The sequence below is a fragment of the Oryzias latipes genome, chromosome 1, assembly GCF_053564925.1.
Source record: "Oryzias latipes strain Hd-rR chromosome 1, Olatipes_Hd-rR_3.1".
In the NCBI taxonomy this organism is placed as follows: domain Eukaryota; kingdom Metazoa; phylum Chordata; class Actinopteri; order Beloniformes; family Adrianichthyidae; genus Oryzias; species Oryzias latipes.
In genome coordinates this window covers 40,630,843-40,645,662 of record NC_136237.1, presented here as the reverse complement: position 1 = coordinate 40,645,662, position 14,820 = coordinate 40,630,843, and the positions used below count along the sequence as shown (strand labels likewise).

The 14,820-nt window shown below is 41.1% G+C and overlaps 1 protein-coding gene across 2 annotated transcripts; it reads right to left on the bottom strand.

The window, feature by feature from the left end:
• Positions 1 to 627: 627 nt before the first annotated feature.
• On the bottom strand, positions 628 to 14,462 carry LOC110013360 (receptor-interacting serine/threonine-protein kinase 3-like). Of its 2 annotated transcripts, XM_023954228.2 has the most exons (12): positions 14,285 to 14,462; positions 8,248 to 8,347; positions 7,881 to 8,023; positions 7,665 to 7,785; positions 6,359 to 6,409; positions 5,217 to 5,389; positions 4,803 to 5,118; positions 4,576 to 4,721; positions 1,560 to 1,609; positions 1,275 to 1,430; positions 1,056 to 1,138; positions 628 to 954 (listed from the first exon to the last, which is right to left on the bottom strand). In XM_023954228.2, the coding sequence occupies exons 1-12, from the start codon at positions 14,329 to 14,331 to the stop codon at positions 928 to 930; spliced, it is 1,413 nt and encodes a 470-aa protein (XP_023809996.1). In that variant the 5' UTR covers positions 14,332 to 14,462; the 3' UTR covers positions 628 to 927. The 2 variants fall into 2 exon arrangements, with proteins under 2 accessions (XP_023809996.1, XP_078804051.1); XM_078947925.1 differs by lacking the exon at positions 6,359 to 6,409.
• Between the last annotated feature and the right edge of the window lie 358 nt (positions 14,463 to 14,820).

Genomic DNA, 14,820 nt, shown 5'->3' with positions numbered 1-14,820 from the left:
GATCCAAGCCAAAGCCTACGCCAAAGCCTACGCCAAAGCCTACGCCAAAGCCTATGCCAAAGCCAAGCCAAAGCCCACACCAAGCCAAAGCCGACACCCCAAGCCAACGCCAAAGCCAACGTCCACACCAAAGCCATCAGAACCAAAGCCTCATGAACCCAAGCCTCCTGATCAAAAGCCACAAGAAACTCTGAATCCACCTCCAAAGAACAAAAACCCAAAGAACCAAAACCAACGCCAAAGATCCAACGCCCAACCCCTTCTTTTTCATCCTACAATAAAACTCACTAAATCAAACCAAGTCCCTGTCTGCCTTTTTGGGTCCAGCAACTCCAAACCTAACAATTTACCATTATATGGCTAATGCTAATGCACAATTGACCCAAACATACATTGCTGACTAAATGAACAGCTTTATATTCTCACAGCCAGAAATTTTCCAAACTCTTTTAAGGAAATTTTTTCTTTAAATTAACCCTTTGTGGTATAAAACTCAGTTATTTGTTCAAATCTTCTGAAATAAAGTGTAATAAAGTGGCCAAACCGAAACGCTCTCTAGAGGCGGAACATAATGATCTACACATATTTGTTGGAGCTGCTTCGTTTGAGAACACTTTATGGTGTTAACAATCTTATTGGTTTATTCTTTCACTAATACATTTTATTTAAAATCTATGTTGGTTATTATTGTATTTCTGTACAAATATGTCTAAATAACCGTATAAGTTCAAAATTGAATCAAATCGAGCAGATCGAAAGAATAACATAAAAACAAAAACAATAAAAAAATAGCAAACAGGCAGTAAAAATCGTGAAGGGATCGTGAAGGCTCTGGTAAATTCAATTTAATAAAATGTGGAAAATAAAACCCAGGCCTAAAATATATTACAGTATGAAACTTTGGTGGAGTTGCTAGTAAACTGAGGATTATGTGATGCTTCCTGAGTCACTGTCCTGAAAGAACAAAATGTGTGAAAAAATTAGAGGAAAGAATAAAATAACCACTCGTTCACTTTCAAACTAGGTGTTTTTATTCAAAACATTTTTTTTCTTACCAGCTGTTTTAGAACCTCGTAGACCTCATGAATAATTTTGGATTTATGCTTTGCGTACACGTTCTCCACCATGGGAGTAATCTCTAAAGAATTTTAAATAATGAAGGAGAACAGATGAAAAAACAGAATGTATACTGGAAAATTCCAGTTGCTTTTTGCAGAGAAGACCATGATTTTGAGATAACTTTGAACATGTCTGTAATTAAAATGATCTCATACCTCCAAATGTTGGCCTCTGGGTTGGATCACCGTTCCAGCACTTCTGCATTAAAACGAGCAGATCGTTCATTCCTGCTTTATCTTGCTTTGATAATTCTTCAAGAGTGGGTCTTTGACCTTTAGCGACACACTTGCGCAAACGTGTTGGATGAGCAGCTTTGTTTTTTGAAACACAGAAGCAGAGATGAAAATGGGTTCATTTTACAGATAAAAGGATGTCAGATCTTTCATTTGGTCTTTATTTTAAAGGCATGTATTGATAATAAGAAAACTGATTGAACTCACTGGGGAAAGGTTCTTCTCCAGAGAGGATGACCCAGAGAAAAATTGCAAAACTGGAAAAAACAGAAAAATATACTTGTGACAACAGTTGGAGTGAAGTAAATTTGTTTCAAAAAGACATTGAAAAATCATTTTTGAAGTAATTTGCATGATTTATATATTATTATTATTTCATATTATAATATGAAAATATTTAGTCTTATTATAAAAAAGATAAATTGTCATGATTGCAGCTGCATTCGCTCCCATTCTGTGCACTCACCAGGCTTCTCAGCTGCTTGCTATTTTCAATGAGTGTGTTTAGTAATTTAAGGTTCTGTCTTTGTTTTTCTGTTGTCGCAGTGTCCTGTCTAGTCCTGTCAGTTATCTCTCGTTTTTTGTCCCACAAATGTGGAGGATTTTTGGTTATTAAAGTTAAAAGCAAATCTGGTATGAACGAAGGACGAATACCATGAACACTCTTGTAAACTATTAAAAGAATCCTAATATCAATCCTGAAGCTGACAGGGAGCCAGTGCAGAGATTTTAAGATTGGTGTAATGTGCTCCCTCTTCCTGGTTCTCGTTAAAAGGCGTGCAGCAGAGTTCTGGACTAGCTGCAGGCCATTAAGAGTGCTTTTCTTTACCCCAGAGAGGAGGGCATTACAGTAATCTAATCATAATGTAATAAAAGCATTAATTAAGATTTCAGCACTGGCTCTAGAGAGAAAGGGTCTCACTCGGAAGATATTCCTCAGATGGTAAAATGCAGTTTTAGTAACTTGGTTCACATGTTGGTCAAAGCTAAGATCTACATCTACAACCACACCGAGGTTCCTTACTCTATCACATATAGTCATAAAGTTGTTTGACAGATAAAACTGGACCTTATCTCTCTCAGCTTCAGAACCGATTACCAAGAGCTGCAAAAAGTTCTCTCCCATCCACATTTTAATATCTAAAATACAATTTAAAAGGCTGTCCACAGGTCCAGTGTCATCAGGAGACACAGCTACATACAGTTGAGTGTCATCAGCATAGTTATGAAAGTTAAAGCCATGTCTCCCGATGACATCACCAAGCGGAAGCATGTAAAGATTAAAAAGTGTAGGACCCAGGATGGAGTCTTGGGGCACCCCACATATCAGTTTGTGCCTTTCAGATGAAAATTAATTTAAACTAATAATAAAATGAAAGATAAATGAAAATAAATAAACATTAAATGATATTTATTTTAAAATAAATAAATACATAAAATAATAAATGAAATTTCCCCATCGTGGGATTAATAAAGTCATCTATCCATCTATCCATCTATCCATCTATCCATCTATCTATCTATCTATCTATCTATCTATCTATCTATCTATCTATCTATCTATCTATCTATCTATCTATCTATCTATCTATCTATCTATCTATCTATCTATCTATCTATCTATCTATCTATCTATCCATCCATCCATCCATCCATCCATCCATCCATCCATCCATCCATCCATCCATCCATCCATCCATCCATCCATCCATCCATCCATCCATCCATCCATCCATCCATCCATCCATCCATCCATCCATCTATCTATCTATCTATCTATCTATCTATCTATCCATCCATCCATCCATCCATCCATCCATCCATCCATCCATCCATCCATCCATCCATCCATCCATCCATCCATCCATCCATCCATCCATCCATCCATCCATCCATCCATCTATCTATCTATCTATCTATCTATCTATCTATCTATCTATCTATCTATCTATCTATCTATCTATCTATCTATCTATCTATCTATCTATCTATCTATCTATCTATCTATCTATCTATCTATCTATCTATCTATCTACCTAAACCAATTAAAGGCTGTCCCAGTAATTCCAACCATGTCATCTAGACCCACTAGACAGAGCTCTGAACCTTTTTTCTTCAATGATTTGTGATCTTCACTGGTGTCCATGGATTACATGAAATCTTTCCACCTTTATCCACCTTTGTCATGGTAGGGAGAACATCTCAATGCAAGGGTGGGGTCATCTAAGATAGCACAAGAGTTAAAAGAGAATTACTTGCTGTCAAATTGGCTCTTGAGGAGTGGCATTACTGGTTGGAGGGGGCTGAAAAACCAGTTGTGGTGTGGACTGACCACAAGAACCTGGAGTATATCCGGACTGCCAAACATTTAAACCCTCACCAGGCAAGGTGGGCTTTTTTTCCCGATCGCTTCAAATTTACCCTTTCTTATCGTCCTAGCAGCAAAAACATCAAGCCAGACGCCTTGTCCTATTTGCATCAGAGAGAGGAAGGAGGGGACTCTTCAATATCCAACACCATTGTTCCTTCTCGTCTGGTTTTGGGGGCTACCTGGTGGTCTTTGGAGCGCAGGGTCAAGGCTTCGGTTCCAGACCCCACTAACATTCTATCTGGTTGCCCTGCAGAGTGTCTGTTTGTACCCTCTCATATACAACAGTCGGTCCTGAAAGGGGGGCATTCGTCTCGCCTAGCCTGCCATCTTGGAATGACTAGAACCGCCTTCCTGGTGGCCCAAAGATAATGGTGGCCCACTATGTCCTCTAACATAAGGGTGTTAGCTGCTTCATGCCCAGTATGTGCTAGTGTGAAAACTCCTGGGACTCCCCCTGCCAGCTTACTTCAGCCTCTGCCGGTGCCCCCCAGAACATGGACCTCAATTTGTAGTCTCCTTTGGGAAGGAGTTCTGTAAATTGTTAGGGGTTAAAGTCAGTTTAAGTTCTGGTTTTCACCCTCCGACCAACGGCCAGTTGGAGGGGTTCAACCAGGATTCCAAGACCACTCCACGAGCTATGTGCTCGAAGAACCCCAACACCTGGTCATCTCAACTACCCTTGGCAGAATACTCACACAACGCACTGGTCAATACCAATGGTTTTTCAACCCTTTTTGGTTTCCAAACTCCTTGGATTCGAGTCCTTCCTGCTCATGGGTCCTTTCTGGTTATGAGCTGTAACATTAATAGCAAAAAAGTTCTTGAAAAAAAGATCCATTTAGCTTTGTTTACCTGTACACGTCAAAAGAGCGAACAGGTTTGTAGTTGATGTCATAAGCTTCAGGTGGCGTGTACTTCAGTGTGCCTAAATTCTCTGTTTCTCCTTCATTGCTGGGGCAACAGGTGGCAGACATTGTGCACAGACCAAAATCTGCCAGCTAAAGAGTAGCAGGCAAATAAAACAAGAGTTTAGAATTACATTCATACTGTAAACCCACTATTATTTAGATGCATTTTACCTTGGCATGAAGTCCTTCAGACAGCATTACATTCGGCATTTTTAGGTCGCGGTGCAAGATACCCATTAAATGGAGGAATCGCATTCCTGAAGCCACATCCTGGATCAACCGGCAGGCCAGAGGAAACGGAGGAGGACCTCGCAAGTTTTTGCATAGATCCATAATAGATCCTCTGGTCATGAACTCCATGACTATTCCTTCTTGCTTGACTGTTTTATATGGAGGGATTCCCTTATACATCCCATAAACCCTCAGGACAAATTTGCAGGAGAACAACTTCTGAAATTTAGCCTCCTCAAACAGTGATTCCTCCACACTGCAACGGTAAAGCATGTGCTCAGTCATTACCAGTAGGCTTGGAAGAAGATGATGCAGCATACAATTAGTGAAGTTCAATAAAACATGTACACCCACCTAACATCATGCAGTATCTTAATGGCCACATCATGTCCCATTTTGTTATGCCTGGCCTTGTACACACTGCCAAACCCTCCTTTGCCAATCTCCGTCCAGTCCAGTAAGGAGTCATCATCAAACATGTTGATCTGGTTGTTTGCTCCCATCATATTTCTGAAGAGTGTCGGGAGCTTTTATACAAATGGAAGAAAGAAAACTTTATGTCTAACACCACTCTTTTAACACATTTGCTTTTACACAGAATGAAATATTTAAACTTTTTATTTTTTAACATTTTTTTAACCAAAGGTCATTTCTATTAAACAGAATAAGAACAAGACGTAATTGCTTCTATTTTAAATCAATGTACTTGTGAAGAGATGTCTAAAGCAAAGCTCTGAACACGTCAGAGTTACACAGTCCCAGTTAGCGCTTATGTAAAAAGGAGTTAATCTTGTTCTACATGTATTGTCAGGAAGGTAATTGTGTCAAATAGTTTGTAGCACCATTTGAAGTGTTAGATATTCGATTTATGTAAATGTTGGCATTACCCAAAGAAGGACAGAACCGTGTTCACAGTCCAGTTACAGGTCTGTTTAACGCAAACAACTAATGGGCTACCTGGCAAACCCTGCAGTATTTGAAACATAATTTGTTAGTGTAAAGACAGAGGTTTAAATTATTTTTGTAAAGAAAAGGAGATTAAAGAAATTGACAGCAGCAACACACAGTAGATGAACATGAAGCAGTCATTGAGGAAGAAGATAATCTTCTCCATGAAGGACAGAGTCATTGCATGTTTCAAGAAACATGTCCTAATGCTGGTGGATATCAGGCAGGAAATGAATGACCATTAATCTGGAGACATTTTAAATTTGGCTCCTACAATAGTCAATAACCCTGTTAGTTGTTGTATAAATGAGAAGATGAAGAAATGATGAAGGTCGTTAGTTTACAACAGGATCCTGCCTCCTTACGTCAGGTCTTAACAGAATGGTAAGGAAAGGGTTTTTGCTCAGTACATGGTGAGGTAGAGTAGGTTTTTTTGAGTGTCTGTTTCACAGAGAAAAAGTAGTTAAAGAGATAGAGGAGACTTGAACAGTAGCAGATGTAGTTGAAAAAATTATTGGTGGTTGATCAAGGTTTTTATCAGGACTCACTGAAGGACTTGTTGGCGGCGGTTCGTCAGCTCGGTTTTGTTCGTTCCTCTCCTTTGGGAGAGGAAAAGTTAAAAACGGTTTGGGTGAAATACAGTGAACATCTTCTTCTGTTTAATAGGATCACGGGGCTGCCAGAGCCTATCCAGGCCACTTGTGGGTGAAGGCAGGGGATGTCCTGGACAGGTCGCCAGTCTGTCGCAGGGTAGAATGTCCAGAATCACACACCCACACCCTCTACATTCACACCTGGGGACAATTTAGACTCACCAATTAACATATGAAGCACGTTTTTGGACGTAAATATATTTACTTAAATTTAAATGCTTTTTCCCTAGGGCCTTTATGTTTATTTGGATATTTTGTACTTTAATATACAGTACAGACCAAAAGTTTGGTCATTTGAATGAATTTACTGTATGTTAAATTTTAATGTATTTTTCTTTGGCTCCATGGTTACAAAATATTTACAATATTAGTGGATTATACAGCAAATACCTATTCAAATTCACACATTTAACATTACAGATCATTCAAATTAAGAGTTGGCCAATAAAGTTTGTAAAGAGGGCATCTACTGAATAGTTTTTCAGAAAGATAAGATCACAGGCTTTAACGAAGCGCCAAATCACATTTCACAAAAATGTGGTAAGTTAATGGAGTTTAAGCGATAACCCCAACAGTTTTTTACATTATATACCGTCACAGTCATAAATTTACATTTTACTAATTATTACTAGGCCTAATCAACCTTTACAACAAAGAAATGTTAGACATTCCAGATGTAAGATAAACACATGATAAATCACATATACCATTCAATGTAAAAGCTATCTTTTCTTTTTGTTAAACAAGAGAAACAGACAACGTTCAAAGCTCAAACTTCAATGACAAATGTATAGCTGCAGCGGTGACCCGACCTCCCCAAGATGGCGGTGCTCTCTTCCCACAAGAATTTATGTCATGTCGCCTCTATCGATATAAATCATTGGGGAGACTGTCAATGTTAACTTGTGGTCCAATATTTACAAAAGGATGAAGCATTTACCCAAACGTTAAACAGATTAAAGAACAGGTTCCAAAAATGCTTCTGTGTTTAATACTACTACTGTGGTCACAGGTTGAGGTTATTGATGGCAACATCTGCAGATGAACTGCATCACTGTCACAGAGACGTGATAAACTGTAGATTCCTCTCTAGATTCTGTCCAGGTTACAAATGTAGGCTCCATAGATGTCTGCGATTTAAAGCATACAGGACGTTTTTAAAGGTAGTGACTGCTTTTCTTGGTGTTGCGACTGCACCTACTTCATTCTGAACGACCACAGGCCCCGAGGCAGTTTTATCCACTGGTGACACGTCGATCTTCTCATAGACATCTTGGTAGAAGGAGCAGACCGACAGCCAGTGCTTGTTGAGCTGGATGATACTACAGGACACCAAAACATGGATTCAGCATCTTTCTGATACACTGTTTGCTAGACGCACAGGTCCTCCGTCCTCGTAGGCTCTTTCTCTACTCACCCTCTTTCAATCTCCTGAGCCTGTGGATGATTGAGCTCCTTGGTTTTGTCCATTTCCTGGAAAAGGACCTTCAGCAGCTCCCTACCCTCACCAAGTTTATCAGAGACCTCTTTTTGATGCTTCTTTTTGCTATTTTTAGCATCCTGGAAGGTGCAAGTCAAATTTTAAATATTTAACACTTTTAATACACAGTAACAGTGAGAGCTGTACAGTAAAAAGCATGAAAAAACATGGACTCTCCACAATTCCCGCTCCCTGAATTAGGTATAGCAAACGGTTTTCAATGATATAATAGTTTTATCAGGTGTTAACTGAAGGTAAAAAGAACTGCAACATCAAATGTGCCAAACTGATTATTGGTCCTCACCATAGTTAGCAGCTCTTTAACCTGGAGGATATTTTTCTCCACCACGTTGGCGTGTTTTTTTATTATGGGAATCAGCTGGGCAAAGATGGCGGGCTGAGACCTGCAGGGTGAGGAGAAGTGGGGGGGTCAAACTTCAACATCTGAAATTTCAATCTAGAAAATGTTATTTTTGAAAATCTATAGTGTAAATGTTTAGACAACAGATACAAATATTTGAAAGTTGGATCCCCAACATAAAAATTTACCCTAAACTGCATTATTTTTTTCTTTTGTCCAAAACCTGACAAACCGGAGAGGAAATTTCACAGCAGAGAAATCCTTCACAGTCTGAATACTTCTAAGCCAGTGAAGGTTTGCTGATAACTCCTGCAATAATGTGAAGCTTTGCTAAAGTTTAAAACTCAGACATCGTGATGGTTATGACATTTTATATGTTAATGACCCCAAAATGCAGATCAAATCTGATCTGATCAAAAATCAATTTAAGCAAGGCAAGTTTATTTGTATAGCACAATTCGTACACAAAGTAATTCAAGGTGCTTCACAAAACAGAAAAATGCATTAAAATCACAATACATCATTGAAATAATCAACGTAAAATTTACTTTAAAAGAAAAGAAAAGAAAAAATTTGAAAAATGATTTAAAAATAAAGGAAGGAAAGGAAAGAAAAGTGCAGATAGGACCTTTCAGTCATATACACGGCTAAACAGAAATGTTTTAAGTCTAGATTTGAACATGAACACAGAAGAGGCCTGTCTTACGCCTTCAGGGAGGCTGTTCCAGATTTTAGCTGCAGAATATTGAAACGCTGATTCCCCTTGTTTAGTTCTGGCTCTGGGAATCAACAGGAGGCCGGCCCCTGAGGTCCTCAGAGTACGAGATGGTTCATATGGCACTAACATGTCAGAGATGTACTTTGGTGCTCGGCCATGGAGAGACTTGTACACAAGCAGAGCTGCTTTGAAGTCTATTCTTTGAGGTACAGGGAGCCAGTGCAGAGACCTGAGCACAGGGCTAATGTGATCATACTTCCTGGTTCTGGTCAGGACTCGAGCAGCAGCATTCTGGATGTACTGAAGCTGTTTTACACCTCGTTTGGAGAGGCCGGTGAGCAGGCCGTTACAGTAGTCTAACCTACTGGAGACAAATGCATGAATAAGTATCTCCAGGTCTGGTTTTGACACTATGTTTTTGATTTTGGCAATGTTTTTCAGATGGTAAAATGCCGCTGATGTTACTGATTTGATATGGCTGTTAAAGTTCAGGTCAGAGTCCATGATTACCCCTAGGTTTCTGACTTGATTTGAGGGTTTAAGAGACAGAGAATGAAGGTAGCTACTGACTCTTTCTCTTTGTTTCCGTGGGCCAAAAATAATAACTTCGGTCTTGTTTGAGTTTAGCTGGAGAAAGTTGTTCTGCATCCACGCACTGATCTGTTGGAGGCAGTGGCTGAGTGAATCCACCGGCCCATATTCACCTGTTGTCAGTGACACATAGATCTGAGTATCATCTGCATAGTTGTGATAAGATATGTTATTACTGCGTATTAACTGCCCTAGTGGCAGCATGTAGAGGTTGAACAGAAGGGGTCCCAGGATCGATCCCTGGGGCACACCACAAGTCAAGGCCATGTAGTCTGAGACACAACTCCCAATTTCAACAAAATATTTCCTGTCTTCTAGATAAGACTTGAGCCAACTTAGGGCAGATCCAGAGATGCCAACCCAGTCTTGGAGTCTGTGCAAAAGGATCCCATGATCAACAGTATCAAAGGCAGCACTCAGGTCTAGCAGGATTAAGACAGAGACTTTGCCATCATCAGTGTTCAGGCGGATGTCATTGGTTACCTTGATAAGAGCAGTTTCTGTGCTATGATGGGGTCTAAAACCTGACTGGAAAACATCAAATGAATTATTTAATAAGAGAAAATCAGTGAGCTGTTGGTAGACAACTTTTTCAAGGACTTTTCCTAAAAATGGCAGATTAGAGATAGGTCTGTAATTATTCAGTACAGTGGGATCAAGACCGCTCTCCTTCAAGAGAGGTTTAATGACTGCAGTTTTTAAGGCCTCTGGAAATATTCCAGATTGAAGAGACATGTTAACTATTTGAGTAATTGATGGCAACACACTGTTCAAGACAGACTTTAGAAATCTAGTGGGTAACACATCAAGGCAGCATGTAGACAAGCTCAGACGGGTGATGGTCTCTTGGACAGTCTGGTCAGTGACAGGTATAAAGTGAGTCAGCTTAGAGTGAGTAGGTGGCCGTTCGATAGTTATATGTGTTGTGGAGTTGATGGCTTTTTTAATGCCCTGAACCTTGTCATTAAAAAATACAGCAAACTCATTACATTTAGGTGTGCAAACTAGTTCTATTGGTAGCTGGGTTGGAGGGTTAGTTAATCTGTTTACTGTTGTGAACAGGACACGAGAGTTGCTGCTGCAACTTCCAATTATTTCAGAGAAGTACCTTTCCCTTGTTCTGCATAAGATCTGGTTGTAAGCGTACAACTCCCCCTTATACATTTCATAATGAACCTGGAGTTTTGACTTGCGCCACTGTCGTTCAGCTCTGCGGTACTGTTGTTTCTGTGCCCTCACTAGATCATCGTTCCTCCAGGGAGCTTTCTGTCTATGTTTTCTCAATTTAACCTTCATAGGGGCAATGGCATCCAGAACATTCAAGATGCTAGAAGTAACAGAATTCAGCATTTCATCAACATTGGCACCAGAGGCGTTTTCAAGGTCTATCATTTCTACAAACTGTGCCCTAGTGCTCTCATTTATTTGTCTCCTTTGGACAACTGCAGGGCCAGGCGGTGGTTTGGGAGCAACAGACAGGTCAAAGAATACACAGAAATGATCAGAGAGGGCGACATCAACCACACTGACATTGTGAATATTAACCCCCTTTGTGATGAGCAGGTCCAGAGTGTGCCCTCTGCTGTGGGTGGGGCAACTCACATGCTGAATTAGATCAAAGGTTTCAAGGACACCATTGAGCTCTTTTGCATTTTTGTCATTGACATTGTCAACATGAACATTAAAATCACCTGTAATGACTAGACCATCAAAGTCTGTGCACACAACTGAGAGCATTTCAGTGAAATCATCAATGAAACTTTGGCTGTGCTGAGGAGGTTTGTACATGACTATGCAGAGTAAGGGAGGAGTTTGTTTTAACTCAATCTTAAAGGACACATACTCAAATGATGAAAACACACCAAATGATAGTCTGCGGGTTGCAATATTATCTCTAAACAGTGCAGAAACGCCTCCACCCTTTTTATTTTCTCGTATTTCCGATTCATGTTTGTAGTTTGGGGGAGTTGATTCAACTAGAACTATGTTTCCTGTGTTTTTGTCAAGCCATGTTTCAGTTAAAAACATAAAATCAAGATTAAAAGAAGAGATAAGATTATTGATTAAAAATGATTTGTTGCATAAAGATCTGACATTGAGTGCAGCAAGTTTGAGATTAGTTTCCTTGGGACTGGTCAAAACCTTCTTGCAAGGGATATCAACTAGATTTCTGTGATTGGACAGTCTAACTGCCCTTTTTTGCATTCTACGTGGTGCAACTACAGGTATAGCACCAGAAGGAAGCTGTTCATCACAGGGCCCCAGTTTGACATAACCTTTCCTAGGATACTGGGGGCCCGTTTCATCCTAGCACGTCTAGAGGCGCGCAGGAGAGGTCGAGTTGAGGGTAGTTTGGGTGATTGAGCAGGAGGAGTGGGAGCTGGACGGGATTTGGGTGAACGACGGAGGGGGCGTGTTGGAGGGACTTTGGGTGAAGGATGTGGAGGGGGCGCTGGAGGGGTAGGAGAGCTCCTGTGTGGTGTGAGGCTCACAGGTGTTAGGGGAGCCATCTTAATTCCTGACTTAATCAGGCTATCAAAATGGCTAGGTAGGGCCATGGGTGAAAGTGGGGGGGGACGAAAAGGAAAGTGAGTCTTCACTGGGAGTAGATGTAGCAGGGGGCCCCCAGAGCTGGTCAGATGGTGGAATTTCTGGGGCCAAATCTGGTGGTTGTTGTTGTGGTTCTGCGGTTGGGTCCTTAGCTGGCGGTGGTTGTTGTGATGCTGGTGCAGCTGAGTCCTTAGATGGAGGTGGTTGTTGTGCTGGTGCTACTGGATCCAAGTCATTGACCGGTGGTGGTGGAGGTAGTTGTTGTTGCCGTTGTGCTGTGGTTCCTGGGACACTGGCTCGGTCCTTCCTTACTGCCTTTTCAGGGCCTTGGCCTCTATGCCCCAGAGCGTGGAGGAGGTTCTTCACTAACTCTCTTGCTCCACCTCTGTTCAGGTGTGGGCCTCTTCCCATGAATAGGTCCTTTCGTTTCCAGAATGTATTGAAGTTCTCAATGTAATGGAATCCTCTGGAAGCACACTCTCTGGAGAGCCAATTGTTCAGCTGAAACAGACGGCTGAACTTGAGTGACACCCCATCGATGTTAGGAAGAGGTCCACTGATGAATGCTTCAACCTCTACTTTGTCGATCTCTTCAAATAACTTGATGAAGTCTTTTTTCAGACGTTCAGATTGTTCTTTTTTGATATCGACAGCACCTACATGGATGATTATTCGTTTAACTCCTTGGTACAAGACTTTAGATAAGAGTCCTGTAATCACTGGAACAGTAGAACTTGGGCAACATAAAGTTTGCATTCTTCTGTGGCTGACTCCACTGATAGCGCCATCTCCAAGCAGCAGCGTATCTCTGACCTTGACGTTTGGCACAGATTTTCTTTCTGCCTGTGCTTTGTTGCCAACATTATGACTCCTATTCTGTGGTCCAATTTCACTTTGTTCTTTAACTTCACATTGTGTTAGGGGTAAAAATCTGTTTGTGAGCTTTATTTCGGATGTTTTGTCATCTTTTCGCTTTGGCTTAACACAGAGTTCCTCCGCACAAAGTTTCGGAAAAGACACAACATCACTCAGGTCTATGTCCCTGTTATTCTTCTCATTTGTAGTAAGAGTGGGCTTCTTACCACCCGATGTTACTGGAAGGGTCTTGTGAAGTCCATTTTCAGTTTCCAAGGTAAATATCCGTGTTTGTAGCTCTTTTATTTCTTGTTGGTAGATCCGACAGCATTCACAGTGGGAGTTTGTTTTTCTTCCTCCTCCGGACATGTCGCTGGCTTGTCAGACGTAAAAATATTGATTTGTATAGGTGGAAGTCACAAAAAAGGATGACCAGTCTGATATTCCAGGATTTGTGGATGAGGTAAAATAATGAAAAATGATTAATTAAATGATTAAAAAGCAAATAAAGCAGGAAGCGGCAGGAGCAGGGGAAAAAGCGTCTGCACTCTTTTGCAGGGGGAGGAGCGACGTGTGTCATCCATCTTCCTCTGCTTATCCGGGAACGGGTCCCAGGGGTCTAAGCAATCAAAGCAAAGATACCCAGACGCCCCGGCCTCTTCTTCCAGCTCCTCTTGGGGGACCCCTAGGCGTTCCCAGGCCAGCCGAGAGGCGTAATCTCTGGGCCTTTCATGGGGCCTCCGCCCAGTTGAAAATGCCCGGAACACCTCCTCCCAAAGGTGTCGAGGAGGCACCCACACTAGATGCCCAAGCCACCTCAAATTGTTCCTCCGGATGTGGAGGAGAAGCGGTTCTACTCCGAGCTCTCCGAGGGGGGCCGAGCTCCTCACCCTACGCTCTCTAGGGAGCGCCCAGCCAACCCTGGGAAGGGGGAAGCTTATTTCAGCCACTTGTACTCATGGCCTCATAGAGACGCTCTTGTGTTTTACTAGACCTCCTTCACATAAGCAGGAGCACCATAGCCAGATCACCTTTGAGACGTAGAATTTAGCCGTCTCACATTCACAAAGGAAACCTCAACCATAAAAAATGTCATTATCACAGAGGCGTAGCAGTAAAATAATATAACCAGATAATTTAAGTCTATTTTGAAGACTTAAAGAGTGACAGCGAGAGAAAAGAAGAAGGAAACGCAACACTCTTCTCAACTCTGGAAGAGGAATAAACCACACACATCCAACGTTTTCCGCAAAGAAAAAGACTCACATGCTCATCTTTACAGAGGGGGGCTTGGAGTCCTTTTTCTTAAACATCTTGGCTGATGTCCAGTAGAGATCCCAGGAAAACCTCACTCTGTTTGTCTTCTCCTTCTTTGTCTCCCTCACCCTGTGGCTCTCTCTCCTTCTCTGTATCTGTTTCTCTCAAATACACATAAAAACAACACACACACTCATACCAACACACTTATAGTACCTCCCAGGCAGGTAACACCCAACCAGCTTGTGGAGAAAGACCAGACTGACCTGTTCTCCGACTGTCTCCTCCTCCCCCTCCTCCTCCCTCCTTCAGAAAATTGTGCATACTTTTTAGAACCATTGTCCAAAAAAACAGCACAAAAAATTTTTCTCTCTAGTTCTGCTAAAACAAAAATAAAATGTAGTTTGTTAATTTTGTTGTGTTTCTAAAACCCCTGAGATCCACATAAAACTCAAATAAAAAGAAGTTCAGCATAGGGGAGTAAGAAAAAAAACGATTCGGCAATGTATCTCAATACGTCATTTGGCAATACTTGTATCGATTCA

Bases quoted from the DNA above. Each gene is read 5' to 3' on its own strand.
- LOC110013360 (XM_023954228.2), bottom strand. From the start codon at position 14,331: ATGTTTAAGAAAAAGGACTCCAAGCCCCCCTCTGTAAAGATGAGCAT. The intron at 1,610-4,575 runs GTAAACAAAGCT...TGTTTTTTCCAG, and splicing joins CGCTCTTTTGACGTGTACAG to TTTTGCAATTTTTCTCTGGG. The intron at 1,431-1,559 runs GTGAGTTCAATC...CAAAAAACAAAG, and splicing joins TGGAGAAGAACCTTTCCCCA to CTGCTCATCCAACACGTTTG.